The sequence below is a fragment of the Leptopilina heterotoma genome, unplaced genomic scaffold (genome assembly GCF_015476425.1).
Source record: "Leptopilina heterotoma isolate Lh14 unplaced genomic scaffold, ASM1547642v1 Lhet_47, whole genome shotgun sequence".
NCBI classification, from domain to species: Eukaryota; Metazoa; Arthropoda; class Insecta; order Hymenoptera; family Figitidae; genus Leptopilina; species Leptopilina heterotoma.
The window spans coordinates 3,121,804-3,139,015 of record NW_025111098.1 but is presented as its reverse complement, the minus strand read 5'-3'; the positions used below and the strand labels follow the sequence as shown (position 1 = coordinate 3,139,015).

At 33.2% G+C, this 17,212-nt stretch overlaps 1 protein-coding gene across 1 annotated transcript in view; it reads right to left on the bottom strand.

Annotated features, from left to right (window-relative positions):
- Positions 1-927: 927 nt before the first annotated feature.
- The window catches only part of LOC122507533 (protein CLEC16A homolog), a 33,842-nt gene continuing 17,557 nt past the window's right edge, over positions 928-17,212 (bottom strand). Inside the window, exons 9-14 of the mRNA XM_043620298.1 lie at positions 17,033-17,187; positions 13,956-14,117; positions 7,562-7,700; positions 5,973-6,276; positions 5,774-5,904; positions 928-1,462 (exon numbers count right to left, since the gene is read on the bottom strand). Of these exons, the coding sequence (XP_043476233.1) occupies positions 1,023-1,462; positions 5,774-5,904; positions 5,973-6,276; positions 7,562-7,700; positions 13,956-14,117; positions 17,033-17,187 (1,331 nt within the window). The 3' untranslated portion in view covers positions 928-1,022. The remainder of the gene's footprint in view (positions 1,463-5,773; positions 5,905-5,972; positions 6,277-7,561; positions 7,701-13,955; positions 14,118-17,032; positions 17,188-17,212) is intronic.

Genomic DNA, 17,212 nt, shown 5'->3' with positions numbered 1-17,212 from the left:
GCTAAAGTTAGTACTACACTAGACTCAAGTAGTTTTACCTTGGGTCAGCAGTAGCATCTACAATCCATTATAACCCAAAAATGTGTAAAAGTAACTCTTTAAGAGTTAGAATAATTTACCGTTATGATAAATGTGATAATATTGGTAAACAATTTTTCACAGGGACAGGAATAGACAAGGAAATCTTTAGTAATTTATTAGATTACGAATTAATAGATGATCTGTTTGTAAAATCTGAGTGCGAGTTAAAAAAAACTCAAAAATAAATTTGCAGGATGGCAAAGTAAAATGGAAGTAGATGTAGAAGATCCGAATAAAATTCTAATATATGTAGATAAATCGAATCAGTTGTCAATGAGTTAATCGATTATAGTTTTTTTTTTAATTCATCAACAGAAAATATACTTTTGCCAAATCCTCTTTCTGTTTTGCGCGTTGAAGAATCTACTAATTTTCAAAGTAGCGAAATATGTTATATATTCTTATGTTTTTTAAACTGATTTGAATTTATATTATTAGTGTTAAGAAAATTTTTTCAACTAATATGATTTTATTTATTTTCTTACAAATATTAATATAAGACTTAAAATTTACAATTGGTAATAAATTAAACGAATCTGCGTAGCAATTCAAATTGGGATTCTCAAAACTATACTTTCAGCAGAGTAAAATTAGAGACATAAATGATGTATACAAAAACAAATGACTACATCCTTATCATTCAGCAACTTTTTTCGGCTGACTTAAAATATGCATTCTGGTGCAAAATATTTGAAAAAAAGTTGTTGGCCTTAAAATATGTATAAAATAGTGAAATGAGTGAATGGGGCTAGGGACTCATATGGACCTTTGCAGACGAAGGATTATAGAGTATCTATTCAATTAAAAAAATTAAAAATAAGTTGATTATATTTTATAAAAACAACATAAGAAATCAAGTCAATTTTATTTTGTTTCATTGCAAAAATTTTTAACAGACACGTATAATTTCATTTCAATTTGTATAAAGATCGTTTAGTTTATTATACTGTTTCGACTTGTCCTCTTCTTCTAGCTTTGAGCTCATCATTTTGTGAGGAAGTAAAAGATGTTTCTTCAGAATCTTTCTTTGACGCTAAAGTAGCTTCTGGATTGCATAGAGAGCCAAGTATAAAACTATCTTTCTGTTCTAAGCACAAAGAAGAATTTGGTGTTAAAGATGATTTCCTTAGGCTCATATCTTCCAGAGGAATTTCTTCACTTCTAGGTCTTACAATTTTAAGGGGATTATCTCTCAAATTTAAACTATTATCTACAACATTATCGTTGGAATTCCCGTCAGAAATTTTTGTACTTAAAGAAGAAATTCCTGCAGTTTTACTAACTGCATCACGATGCATTTGAGTAGCAAATCCTGGCACTTTATTAATGGTAAAAAGTGGTCTTGATTGATCTTTATGCCTTTGTCCTCGACCAGGAACTCCTGTAAAAAATGGATTTCCCTAAATGCTTTAACAACCGCTTCAATGAAATATGTTTTAAAACAATTTTCTTGTCAACTTTGTATAATTTTCTTAAAGTCAATGTCTAATATATAATATTTACATAAACAATTGAACAAAATCAGAAGAAATATTTGCAAATAAATGTTTGTAATTGTAATATAAATAGTTTTTAACTTGTGTCTAAATGTAAATTGCAAATGGAACAAAGGGAAAAAGGATCAGCATTTGTGAGAATAGTCAGGCGGCCCTGGGTCTCTTAAAAATCCCTCAACAGAATCGAAACTCGTCTAGGTATGCTGTAGCGTACTGAATTAGTTGGGTTTAGCAAATAAATTTTCATTGATCTGGGCAATAATGTCGTGCTTGGAAAAGAAGTCATCGAAAAATGGGGTCAAAAAGAACATGAAACATATTGGGCAGGAATTAGGGTAGGAAGACAGGCGAAGTCTCTGTTTGGGCCAGTACTCAACAATAGGCCAGTGAACGATCTTCTGAAACTCGATACGATCAGAGTTATGGCTGTAATTCCGCCGTTCTGGTGAAGACAGATACTGTCTTACGCTCCCCCTCGTGGCGATATTCCTTCAAATGAATGGTCGACAGTTTTCGGGAATCTTCCTAATCAGGTTAACCATATATTCTGCGGTGATTTCAAAGCACACCACACTATTTGGGCTGACGGAACCACCAATCTTATAGGTTCCTCTCTCGAAACCTTCACACTAGACGCTGACTTGTTCGTAACCAATGATTCCATTCCAACCAGATTTCGTGACGCCAATGTCTCTGGTAGCAACCTGGACCTGATATTTTGTTCCCCCACCATCCTATAAAATTCAACCATCAATGTAATCCAAGACAACTTTAACTCTGATCATTTACCAGTCCTTTTAAAAGCCAACATAATTCCTAACCTATCCCTTCCTCACAGTAATAGACTTTGTCTCAAGTGTATTAACTGGGCAAACTACCGTTCAGACATAGATCACTTCTCGCTTGAGATCACAACTCAATTTTCTACCGAGACCCCCCGCCGACATATAAACTTCATTTATAGAGCATCTAAAACAATGCCTCCTCAAAAACGGAGCATTTATACCTTAAAACAACTCTTTTAAATCCATTTCAAAACCTTTATGGTGGAACTCTAAATGTGATGAAGCACTAGTTAGTGCTTATTAGGAGGGAGAATTATAGATGGAATCAGGCTAATCAATCCCTGACCAACAGAGAGGAGTTTAAACGTAGGGACGCAGAAATTAAGAGAACCCTTAGAGAACAAAAATCTAATGCATTTAGAAGTTTTTGTGAGAACATGTCCCCATCTAGAGAAATGTCTACATTATGGAGAACAGTTAAAGCCCTTTCTTCAAGATCTGAACAACGTAACACCAACGTATCAACAGATCCGACCACACAAGAACATACAAAATTTCGCAAAGACCTCATTACGGAGGATATTCCACCAGCAGACATACATTTTTTACCAACTCCAGTCCACCTCGGAGATGATTTCCCTCCTTTTTCAATGAATAAATTTCAGTATGCTCTCTCCACTACCAAATCAAAGTCGGCAGTAGGCCTGGACGGTATAACAGCCAACATGATCAAATTTCTCGGCCCAGTGGCACAAGAGGTTCTTCTGATACTCTTTAATAGAATGCTTCTTCAGTCATCCTTTCCCTCTTCCTGGCTGTACACGAGAGTCTTGGCCCAATAGCCCTCACCTCGGTAGTCTCTAAATTATTTGAAAAATTAGTCTATTAAGGGCGCTTTTAACAACGTTCGTCCTCTTGTCTCAAACACGATGTTAAAACAACTAAAATTTCACCCGTGCCTAATCAACTTCATCAACCATATGGCCAGGAAAAGATTTGTCTTTTTCCAAGCGGATGGATCAGATCCGGAAGTCTGTGGTGTCGGGGTTCCTCAGGGCGGAGTATTGTCACCTCTATTATTTAATCTTTACCTAAGGGATCTTGAACTATACCTACCACCGAACATGAGGGCGGTCATGTACGCGGATGACCTCCTAACTCTATACTAAATTTACTTCCACTGAAAATCTCGGTAAAGATGCTTCAGCCGCATTATAGAGTCTTTCCATCTGGCTCAAATCTCTCGGTATAGACGTAGCCCCTCATAAGACAGTATGCTGTGTCTTTTTGAAATCGCGGTCTCCTTTCGAAGACATCTTTATAAAATTAGGTTCCACAACAATTACATGCGAAATTACCATGAAACATCTCGGGATACTCTTGGACCGCAGGCTTACATGGACACCCCACATAAAAATGCTTGCCAATAAAGCCACGAAAGCACTTGGCATACTAAGAATAATTTCACGCGTCACACGGGGCACCAACCCTTCAGTGTCTCTACTGGTCTACAGAAACCTCATTAGAGCGATATTCCTGTCCTCTTGGCGGAAGCGGCAGAGCCTCCTCTTGACCTTAGGAGAACATTCTTATCCAACTCCTTTATTTAGCGCAACTACTCATGGAAGGAGAATCCTCTTGTACCCCTCCTATATACACTCAATAAAAAATCTAAGCTCAACCCACTTTCTAAAAAATTCAACAAGCTTCCTCTCCTCTCTACTCACATACAGATCACCCCTATACTAGATTCAACCTATAGAACCTCAAAACCTTTATACTGGCCCTGGTATATCCTTTCCTCGCCTGTCCCAGGTGTCTTTACTTAAAGACCATATTGCCCCAGAAAACCTATTCAAAGAAATCCTTCGTACTGAATATGTTCTAATAGTCTCTGACTCTCTATACTCCATCCAAAGAATAAAAATTGTTTGCTGTTTAAGGATAATCCTTACTTAATATTTGAAATTTTAAACATCCTAATTGGAACCTCGACTTCCTCTCCTTCCTTCAAACTTATGTGGATTCCTGCCCATAATAATATACAAGGAAACAAGTATATAGATGCGTCTTGTCGAGAGATTAACAACTCCTACAACAACAGATTCTATATTAAATTACCTCTTAAAGACATGAGAATAGGTGTTTTTGCCCCGGACAGGAATGCATGGCTTTCTCCTCTCTGGCCATGCTCAGAGAGAGAGAGAGAGAGATCTGACGGGGCACAGATACTTCTCTAAAGTCTCTTATAAAACACCCAGACCATGGTTTCGGGATCTGGACCTTCCCAGGAGCTGGATTAATTCTTTAACTTGACTAAGAACGGGTCATGTCTTGACAATCGAGCACCTGGAAAGGATTAACTGGTTGGAAGCGGCACGCTGCAGTTGCGGTGTGGAACGTCGATCTATGAAGCACATTCTGTTTGAGTGTCCGATCCTGGCTCCGGCCAGATCGGACCTCATCAGATTTCTTAAAAACAAATTCCCCAATACAGATCTCAATCCGGCTAAAATTGATGAACTCATTTTTCCTCCCAATGAGCAAGTGGTTAGAGAATTGGGTAAGTTCTTAACATATGATCACTATTTTATCTAACTACACAACCAGTTCTCTCGACTTGCTTATTGGCGGAAACTCTATACTCTAACATTACAGAGTCTTGCACAATCAACGGAATTTCATCTTAATTCTTATTCTTCATACATTTATGTTCTGACAGTCGGCGTAGCCAAAAGTCATTTAAGAAGAAGAAGCAGATACTGTCTACATTTTTTACGAAAATAAGTTTTTTATATCGTTGGAATCGTCATAAGAATTATAATTTAACTGTGCAATTCATAGTTAAAAATATTAATTAGTTTCAGAGACAATTTGGGCTTAATTGGCCAGTGGCGGATCCAGACAAGGTTTTTTGAGGGGGGGGCCATCCATTTAAAAAAATTAAATCAATATAATGTTATCTCTTTCTATCTCATAGGAATATGACTCTTGGTGGGGGCCAAGCATCCGTGCCCCCTCCCCTGGATTCGCCACTGTAATTGGCCTATCTACAATGATTTTAGTAAAATACTGATGAAGAAAATCACTATCTATAGAAATTTCAATATGTTCCTAATGGGCACAGGGGCGTCTAAATGACGTCCCTTTTTGTCCGCGAACTAAATGTATAAAAGACATTCTATGACTGGCCCAAAAGACATCAAAAAAGTCTTCTAAACTACGTTTTTTGGCCGTCCTTTTCACATATTCCTTCAAATCATCTTAAAAAGACATTTCTCTTACAATATTTTCCAAGTTGACACACAGTACGATGGGTATTAACCAAAGTGCATACTTTCTGTATGGAGATTCCAGTTCGAGCTTGGTTAATTACATTACATTAGATTAGATATAAAAATTAACACTTACGTTCTGTTCTCAAGCCAATCAAGGTATAATTGGAGGGTGTAAAGCAATTCGGTGTACCCACAGGAATGTTTAAAAGTCTTGCAATTTGACCCATCTTTTTTTGTCTGGCCTTTATTCTTCCTTTCGTCAATCTATTTAAAAAATAAAATTTTTATAAAATTGACATTACTTTTTATTAAAATCTGTTTTTAGAAACTACCTCTGTTTTGCTGCCATACATCGTATGTGGTCATCAAAAATAAACTTTGCACATAGTACTGGCAATTTGTTAGAAGAATTATTACTTAGTGGTTTGTGAATAGTTAAATGAAGACATCTAGAGTCATCTTTATCGCCTACAACTTCAATGTCTTGCAAAAAACCAACAAATTTTGCAACACCCCAACCTAACTTTTTAGTGTCAGGTTCAACTAATATTAATTGGAGAACATCTATTACGAGAAATCGGCGTATTTTTTGACCATCCTTCCATACCACCGTGCAAGCAATGAGATCACTGTTATCTATAAAAAAACACCTGCTTAAAAAAGTTACCAACTCCTATAAATATTTTCAAATTTAGATTATTATATTAACACAAAAAAGTAAGGGCATGCTCCTATACCCAGAGGCAGAGAGAATGCGAGATACAGATGTGTTCGCAATAAACGTAATGGCAATATTGATAGTACTTAGCTGTGGGTCTTTAATTTACGAAAACGTCCAATAGTACCAAATGTAAACAGAGATTTACTTCATCTTTTTACATTTGATAAATAATAAGCACGATAATAAATATGCAGTATTTACTTTAGCCACTGTTATTCAAAACAGTTCATTTTTGACGTAGATTTCAACCCATAAATATGTACCTATCAAGGAAAGTGATGACACTTAATTTACGTCCAATTGAATATTTTATTTCTCTAAACTGTTTGGCAAATCCAGCAATTACCGAATTTAACATAGAACAAAAAAAGTAAGTCAGAAAATAAGAATCTATTGCTAAATAGTGGGATACCCTAATGATGTGCACTGTCCTCTGGCGAGAAAACTAGAGCTGTGCAAAATAATTCGAACCGGTCTGTTCGAATTTTTTCGCCTAGTTCGAATGTCGAAAATTCGACATTCAAGTTAGCCAAGTTCGAATGTCGAAAATTCGACATTTGAGTTAGCCAAGTTCGAACCGAACCGAGTTTTGTTTGGTTTCGGAGCTCTAAAATGTCGAATTTCCAAAATTCGACATTTCAATCGCCTAGTTCGAATGTTGAATTTTTGACATTCGAGTCAGTCCATTTCGAATGTCGAAAAACCGACATTTGAGTTAGCCTAGTTTGCGACAATCGAACTAGAAGATTCAAATGTCGAATTTTGGAAATTCGACATTTTAGCGCTCCGAAACAGAACAAAACTAGATTCGAATCGAATTTTGCACAGCTCTAGAAAAAACCCATTATACAGGTGGTCAAGGCAAATACGAGTACTCTTAATTTAAAATCGTGCTGTAGACGCAAGATTTAGTAAACAAGATACAGTTTGTAAGAAATTTCCACGGAGACACTTGTAACGCTAGTATAAAGGCAAAAGACGAGTGTATAAATAAATAATAAATAAAATAGTTGTATACTCAAAATCCGTCTCTAGTCAGTATAGTCATGGCTATATCTGTAAAATTATATCCCCATCTGACTTGTAACAAAATGCATAAATTTATTTTTAATTTGCTCCAGATCAGTCATTAAGTAGTCGCAAGTTGTATTACCAATAAGTAGATATTATTTTTAGATTAGTATATAAAAAATACTTTACTTAGATCAAGTACGTTGTTGACCTGCACACAAGAAATAGGATTTGTCAATGGGAGGTGGGTCTCCATTTCCGTATTGATAGTTAAGGCAAGTTCTCTTATCAAGAAAAAAACTCTTATAGAACGACGAGCTCTTTCAACCTGCAATTTTAAAATATACCTAATTATAATAAACCAATGGTATAGCTCGGTTGGCGGAATCCCGTGACTTGCGATCACAGAGGTTAAGCATCGTTGAGTGCGGTTATATAGTACTTGGATGGGCGACCCTCTGTGAATCGCTACAGTCTCGGTGTTTTTCGCTGATCGAGATATATCAAACGGGAGGTTTGACGCTGAGGCTATGTTTGTGCATTTGTGATGGCTATCCAAATATACATTCATGACTCGACGTCAATAAACCGGTTGTACTCGGGTGTAGGTTTTCTGCAGTTTTTCTCTCGTCGGCTGCACGGAGAGAAAGAAAAGTAAGCGGCTCTACCTGTCGGTAGAGCGGTTGCGTTAAATGCGAAACAGCCGTTCAACTTGAGGTTAAGCACGCTGCTTACTCTCGAGGGGAGAACGGTTCTCCTTTTTGGGGAAAGCGGGTACACTTTTTGGAAAGTAAGCGGCTCTATTTGTGTGGAGAAGAGAACCGATACTCCTCAAAAAGTATAACCGTTCGACGTTTTCGGCGCTACTGCTGTGCTTTATAAAGGGAAAACAGCGCTCTCTTGACAAATCAAACGGCTCACTTTTTTTTCTCTCCGTGTGCAGACGCAAAAGTAGGGACCCCAAAGAGTTTGTGAGTTAGAAAATTAGTTTAGTAATGATGTTGGAGAGATTGTAAAGGCCGAAAGGCATACAATGAAATCATGCTTTACTTTATAATTATAATAACAGGTCTCTATTCATTTTCCTCACTTTTCCTATTATTTTGTAAAATAATCACATAAAATCATACATTTTCTCGCTTTATCCCCCCTATAGTAAGAATGACTAATAGAAATTTTTAGATAACCATTAGATCCTAATAGATGTCAGATTCACTAGGATCCAATTTCATTTCCATAATTTCTTCAACAGGGTCTTATTATTTATTAATAAAAAATATTAAATAGAATAATATTATCAATCTTACTTTAATGATATTTCGTTAAAAATTGGTTATGTAAAATATAAATGTAACTTCCCAGACAGCACGTAAGCTTGCAGCAAGCTTGAGGCAAGCTTGCCGTGCAAGATTGCCAATATTGGCGTGCAAGTTTGCAGCAAGCTTGCCACAAGCTTAAAATGTCCCACTCATAGCAAGCTTCATGTGAAAGTTTGCTGCAATATTGCACTACAAGCTTGCAGCAATATTGCACTAAAGGTTGCCGCAAACTTGATGTAATCTTATATGGAAATTGTTTATTATATAAAATTAATAATTTATTATTAGCAACAAATTTATATTTAATATTTTTAATTTTTATTAAACATTAAAAAATTATAACAACGTTATAGTAATAATGGTATTAATTTCCCCAAAGAATTGGAGTTGGGAACTATTATCCATGATCAGTGGATAATAATTAAAAATTGTCAACGTCGTAGCAGAAGTTAACTATACACATTATCATTTAAGATAATATGGTGAAAAGTCTGTTCAGCGGACCGATACTTAAGGCGCTCGCACAGCTCTACTGCCAGCATGAGAGTAAGAGAGAAAAAACATAAAATTTGAATTTTCTGACTTACTTACTCTCATGTGTTACCATGACAACTATGCATGCATTGGCATGCATGCAGAGCTGTGAGAGCGTCTTTATACTCTGCGCGAGACAAGTCGTGCGCGAGAGAGGTATTTCTCGCCATCTAGCAAGGAATTAGAAAATTATAAGAGAAACTTCTATTAGTTTTCCAATTCCTTGCTAGATGGCGAGAAATACCTCTCTCGCGCACGACTTGTCTCGCGCAGAGTATAAGTATCGGTCCGCTGAACAGACTTTTCACCATATTATCTTAAATGATAATGTGTACACTGAAAAAAAAAAAGTATTGAACCAAGAAAATTTTTCTTGGTTGAAGCAAATCGTGGGATTGAATACGGCCAAGACTATTAAAGTATTGATTCAAGAAAACGATTTTCTTGACATAGGATATTTGGGAGAAGAACATATATTCTTGATCCAAGAAAATATGGAATTCGACCAAGAAGTTAGTCTTCTTATACGAAGTATGAAATGTATTAAATGAATAAAATATTTTCTTGTTCTAAGAATATATATAGTTAATTGAATTATTTTATTTGATTCATTCAATTTTTTGTAACGTTCGTTCAAGTAATTCAAGATTTAAATGAAGAAAACATTTATTTTGTGAGAAGAACAGATATTCTTGATCCAAGAAAATATGGAATTCGACCAAGAAGTTAATCGACTTGTACGAAGTATGAAATGTATTAAATGAATAAAATATTTTCTTGTTCTAAGAATATATATAGATAATTGAATTATTTTATTTGATTCATTCAATTTCTTGTAACATTCGTTCAAGTAATTCAAGATTTAAATGAAGAAAACATTTATTTTGTGAGAGAACGCAGATATTCTTGATCCAAGAAAATATGGAATTCGATCAAGAAGTTAAGTAGCATGTAAGAAATGCAGAATATATTAATTCAAAATCATTTATGTATATCAAATCAAGAAAGTATGTTCTCTGTCCAAGAAAATATTTTCTTGATTTGAGAAAATTTATAGATTTCAATCAAAAAAATACTTTCTCAATACAAGTAAATTATTTACTTAAATTACCCCCCCCCCCTTACCCCCATCCCATCTTTTCTAATACTTAGGTCAAACATTTTTATTATTTAATTAATTAACATTTATATTTTTTATTTAAATAATTAAATAATTGTTATTTTACATATATATTTACATTTAATTATTACTTAACACAAATACAACAAATATACCTTGAAGGAAAATTTTCCACGGTCGGAGGAATTGAACTCGGGTTGCACGCACCAGAAGCCGTCACGCTACCACTATGCCATCCTAGCCTCAATGGACAGTTTTCAAAAACTGATATTTAAGTTGCATATACATTTGAAGAAAAATATTTTCTTGGATCAAGAACACCGGCATTGTGTTAAGTAAAAAAAAAGTTTCAAAGCAAATAAATAAAATGATTCGATTCAAGAAACATGAATTCTCCACACAATACTTTATTATTTCGCTTAAGAACATGATATTCTAGATTCAATACTTTTTGGTACTTCGGAAAAGTAAAATATTTGGTTGAAATAATTACATATTGAGTTCTGCCAAATACTAAATTGTTAATTCAAGAATTCTGTTCAATGCTAATAATTACTTGACACAAGAAAATGAATTTCTTTCTTCAAATGAATATGGGATTAATTGAATATAATTTTTAATCAACTTGAAACAAATATTTACTTATATTAACCTTCGTATTTTCTTGAATCAGGATTATATGAGCGTTGAATTAAGTAAAAACTTTTTTAAAGGAAACAAAAGAATGATTTAATTCAAGATCTTACACTTAAGGGGTTACGCCACCCTGAACGCATGAAAATCGGATGGTTTTTTAGGAATTTTTTTGATAAAACTGTTTCAGGTAGGACTTCTTTACATTTATTGATGCTTTAGTACATATATTGAGCTTTTTAAATATTAAAAAAAAAATGGTTTTTAATTAAAAATGGCGGAGATATAACTATTGGCGTGGATCAATTTTTCCGGAGCACTCCTTGATGGTGTACATGATTGGCAGTTCAATTTTTGTCAGAAACAAGTAAAACAATATTTTTCTTAAAAAGTGATAAATTTTGAACAGAGTGACGAAGCCATTTAAAAAAAAAAAATTTTTTACGCAAATGGAAGCACTTCAAAAATTGACATTTTTTTTTTGGCTAAAATTACCGTATAAAAAATTGGATAAAAAATTTTCAAATTATTCAATCAAAAAAATCCCACGTCACTCTGTGGAAAATCTATTTAGGAAGATGTATATTAATTTTCAAGTCAATCGATTGAATAGTTTTTGAGTTATCGTGTACACCGTCTCGAAAATTGTGGTTTCGAGAAAAACGCAAAAGAAGAAAAAAATGAACTTTAGTGTATTATAACTTGAAAATTTTTCAATTTACTATTTAATCAGCAATTCCTGGGCCATAATTTTTTTTATTTAAGAATGGATGGGATACAATGAAAAGGACCCTTCCTAAATCATGAAAGGGCCCCCTAGACCATTCGAAAATAGAAAGTCGCTGCTTCCAGCAGCTCTCGGCGCGTCCCCACTGCGCTGACTTCTAATGACCATAACTTTTGTAATTAGTGAGACATTGTCTTCGGCGACATCTCAAAATATTCGTTAGAATATAAACTTTGAAATTAAGCAAAAAAAAAAAATAAATTTTTTTGAAAATTTCAGGGTGGCGTAACCCCTTAATTGAATTGAATAAATAAAATATTTCATTCCAGAAAATATAATATTCTCGCAAGAAATTAATGATTTTGAAACATGAGAATATAGAAATGCTTCAAGTAAAAGAAATGCTTAGATTAATTAATATTTCTTTGAAACAAAATAATTTTTAATTGAGTTGAAAAAATTATTAACTTGTATTAATCTTCCCATTTTCTTGGCTCAAGACTATGGGTGTTGGATGAAATAAATAGTTGCTTTAAAGGAAATAAAAAAATTATTTGACTCAAGATACCAAATGACTCAAGGTAAATTACTTGACGTGAGAACATGATATTCTTGATTCAATACTTTTTCGAGACTTGGCGCATGTAAAACAGTTCGTTTGAAACAGTAAGATATTTACTTATGTCAAACCCATATTTTCTTATTTCAATAACTTTGATCAATGCTCAAAATTACTTGATACAAGAAAATAAATTTCTTCCAATAAGAAAATATGGGTTTGTTTCAAATAAATCAGGTCAAGAAAATGCATTTACTTGATTCAATGAACTTTTTTTTTCAGTGTATAGTTAACGTCTGCTAAGACGTTGACAATTTTTAATTATTATCCACTGATCATGGATAATAGTTCCCAACTCCAATTCTTTGGGGAAATTAATAACATTATTACTATAACGTTGTTATAATTTTTTAATGTTTAATAAAAATTAAAAATATTAAATATAAATTTGTTGCTAATAATAAATTATTAATTTTATATAATAAACAATTTCCATATAAGATTACATCAAGTTTGCGGCAACCTTTAGTGCAATATTGCTGCAAGCTTGTAGTGCAATATTGCAGCAAACTTTCACATGAAGCTTGCTATGAGTGGGACATTTTAAGCTTGTGGCAAGCTTGCACGTCAATATTTGCAAGCTTGCCTCAAGCTTGCTGCAAGCTTATGTGCTGTCTGGGTTAGTATTACAGACCAGCAATTTGACCTAACATTTTATTAAATTTGCTTGCCTGTAAGTCCAAGTTACATTTATATTTTACATTTGTTTCTTTAAAACACAGCTTTAAGGTATCACATCCCTTAAATGCTTTTCAATAGATTATTTTAAAAATTTGACCGTACGTTCTTATTATCATTTTTGAAATATTTGCAAAATTTTAAGAATTTTCACCGTACGGAACCAGAAGTATTCGCTATCAAAGTTGCGTTTTTTGCCTGTAAAACGTGAGTAATGGGTGGGGAGGACTACATTTTTATAAATATAAACATAAATTCTTTATAGATTTTTTTCAAAAATTAATATGTAATACATAAATACATTTCGAACCAGAATATACAAAAAAATTTATAGTTTGCCGTCTCGTTTTTTACAATTATGAACTAAAGCTTCTATTTTATGACGTTATTTGTATTATGTAGTACCCCCACCACTGTATTTGTGGTAGTAAGTACAGGTTAAGCTAAAAGTATAAGAACTTGAGGGGGAAAGTATAGTGCGTTGAATAGTATTAGGAGGCAATAAACTTTTGACTCCGATTACAGGGGATGTGATACTTTAAAGCAGGTCTAATTGGGTTTAAAAAATCCCAAGTATAATATAAGCATTGTATAACAATTTAGGGGTCGTCCATATAGCTTGTACAGACCAATTTTTTAGTCTGGGATTCGGAATAACGGTGAACACTGCGTCGCTGAGTAATCGCATAAATTTATAAGTACATATAATGCAATTCTTATTGTGAATGTGTCGGGGTTGTATGTCCACCGGTTCAAGGGCGATTATATCTCATACTAAATTGATCTTTAAATTTCTTTGATTGTAATATTAAGTTCTACATGTGACAATTGTCAGAAAATATAGTATATATACGCAAATTAGAATCAGAGGTATACTTATCGCTTTTTTAAAAGAGAGTATATTCTTTAAGTGCAAATATAGTTCTCTTAATAGAATTGAATTATGTACTAACCTCGCCACAAGGTAATCTTTTACTAAACTCGATTCCGGTCATTGGTGTACCAGTTGGCGGTAGCAATATGTTACTGTCCATCATCAACCATTCTACTTTCAAAGGTCGTTTTTGAACTTCACTATACTCGTCTTCAAACATATCAAGAAATATATCTTCACTCTAAAATGAAAATTGTGCATATAATTGTAAATTGTAAAATTGTACAATATGTAAATATATTAAAGACAACTTCCAAAGAGAAAATTAGTACAAATTATTTAATCGAAAAAGCATGTACTGAATTTTCTCATATTGCGCCTCGATATTTTAAAATGGTTGAGGGAAACATACAACATTTATATACTTAATATACACTGCAAAAATAAGTGTCTTATTTGATATCTTAAAATAAGATGTAAGATGGAAAAATGGAATCTTACATCTTAAAATAAGATGTTTTATACGTCTTAGATACTTCTTCTATCTTAAAAAAGTAAGATACTTCTGTAAGTTTTTTTTAAGTATCTTAAATTAAGATGTTTCTGTCTCAAAAAGATGTTTAGCGATAAGATACTTGTGAATTGTAAGATGCGAAAAAAATTTAAGTTATAAAAACTAAGATGCATAAAATGTCTTACATATAAGCCCATAGTTAACCTCAAAACTTTTTTCCCAAAAAATATGATGAAAATGTGTACGAAAATACTTTAAACATCTTAAATTAAGATATTTCAAATAACTTAAAAATGACTACCAAAGCATCTTAAATAAGATACTTCTTTTTGCAGTGTATATGTTAACTGTTTGCTTATTGCACCGACACTTTTCTAAAAATTTATTAAAGATTTACTTGCGAACTTCGAAGTATTTACTTGCAAAGTTTAGTGAAAATTGTGTAAAGATTTAAATGTCCTACTTCAATGTAATTTAAATGTTCAGGAAAGTTTCAAGCTAAATTTTCTGGAAAGTTTGACGATAAACATTTATTGAAGTGGAACATTTAAATCTCCACACAATTTTCAATAAACTTTGAAAGTCAATTCTTCGAAGTTTGCAAGTAAATCTTTAATAAATTTTTAAGAAAGTTTCGGTGAAGTGTGAGAATTAATTTTCATTAAATTATGTTAACAGACATTTTATTCAATTCAACTAATGTTTATTAAATCACAAAAAAATAAATAACTTTGATATTAGTCAAATAATCTTTCATTTTTTGAAATCATTTTTTTCTCATTCTGGTTATAATTTAATAATGGTTTTTAAAATTCCTGACAAGAAATCTTTCTACCTCTCGATATATAATCTATTGAAAACAATTGGGGGCGATTGAAAGCATTTTTATAGATAATCGTAATAAATTGGAACAACACGATTAAGAAACACAATTAACAACAATAGAAAAAGTTTTTAATTGTGTTTAATTGAAATTAATCGATTTCTGCTATAAGGGATTTTACTTATTTAGTTGTCCCGACCATTGTCAATGGTTCAGATACATTAATTTACCTGCGCAATGATCGGGTACCAATTATAATTACGCAGTAGTCGTTCGTCGTTCGAAGCCGCGTTATAGAAAGAAGATTAATAATTATTTTCGTATCAAGGGCGCAAAATAGTTGAATGCAACGAAGACGAAATAAGGGACCGAGAGGATACTTCCGCGCCCGAGGCGATGCATCAATTAATTAATAATAATTAATTAATTTCGCCTAAGTCGTAATCACCGTGAAATTGGAATTTCAGTATTCCAAAGAATGGAATGACAATAACTCAGCTTGTAGAAAGTGGTATAGAAAATTAATGAGTCGTCACACGGAATTATGTCTCCGAACACCTGAAAATACTTCGTTGCACAGAGTCAAAGCACTTTGTAAAGAAAATGTTGATAACTTCTTCAATAAATTTCGATTTGTTTGGTTTCAAGGTTTCAATTTATTTTTTTTAATTATGTTCGAATTTTGCAGATCAATTGAGTAATATTTTGGAATTTGGTTTTGACACTCCTCTTACTTGATAACCACACATCTCATTTATCAATTGAATCACTTGACTTAGCTTCAGCAAATGGAGTACATATGCTGAGTGCTGACTTTCCTGCAATACTGTCTTTCATTTTTTGGTTAAAGCCTGGTATCAAAATAATGCAAACAAAACATTCGAAGTCTGTCACATTGTCGGTGTAATTAAAAATTGACTTGATACTGTTTTGTTGACAAAAACGAATAAGTCAGGTTTCGAAGCTACTGGCATTTTTCCCTTTATTCCTCAGCTTTTTAAATGAAATCGATTTTATTACTGCAGTAGGTACCTACTTTCTGGTGAATCTGAATGAACCGAAATTATTAATCATGATGAACACCGAATTGTTTTTTCGGGAAATTTGCCTAATTTAGCAAATCAAGAAATAAGTTTTGAACCTTCCACTTTCTCTATCGTCGAAAACCCATGAAAAATATCATAATCACTTAGCCAGGATTTATAGCAGATTTAAAAGAAAGTAAACGCACAGTGAAAAAAAACAAACAAAGTCTCAGTTCAAGGTACTGTTGCAAAAGACACCTGAACAAAAAGAAAAACCAACCTCGTGAAAACGTTTACAGAGAAAAGCCAAATCAATAAAAAAAATGGATTATTGTCATCAGATGAAAGTGAAGATTTTTGCATTTTATGTGTGAAGACGATGCCAGCGAAGATTACAAATTTCAGTACAATATCGTGCCACCATGCACCAGTGTGAAAGCGAAGTACACTTAAAGTGTGCTGAAATCTGTTTGGTATAGCCTAGGGAAGGGAGATGGAATAACTTGATGACGTTTATCAGCAATCTTACACTCTCATACGACCGATTGCGTACAGATATTAAAGACAATAACAAATTGATTAATTCTATCTTGAAAAATACTGAAACAATTCTTTCAAATGAATCATTTTACTAAAGTTTAGAATTTATAGTTGAGGTACAAAAACGGGCACTTTGTACGATAACTCCTTACCTAGGATGTAGGAGTGTCGTCATCGCAAACGTGGGCTGATTCAGATAATGGAGTATTCTTTTGTAAATAAACATTTAATATTTTCATAATCAACTTGGTTACCTTGTAAAAGTTTCTGAGTTGCACTGCACTTTGTTCTTTTGCAGTTTCTATTGCAGCTATATGCGAATCATTAATTAGACCTCTGCCTTCAGAAATAACTAATTGTATTAAAATTTTTATAGTTAACTCCAAAGTGATCAGTCGCACCTTGGCATCTGATAATTTGAACACAAGTTTACA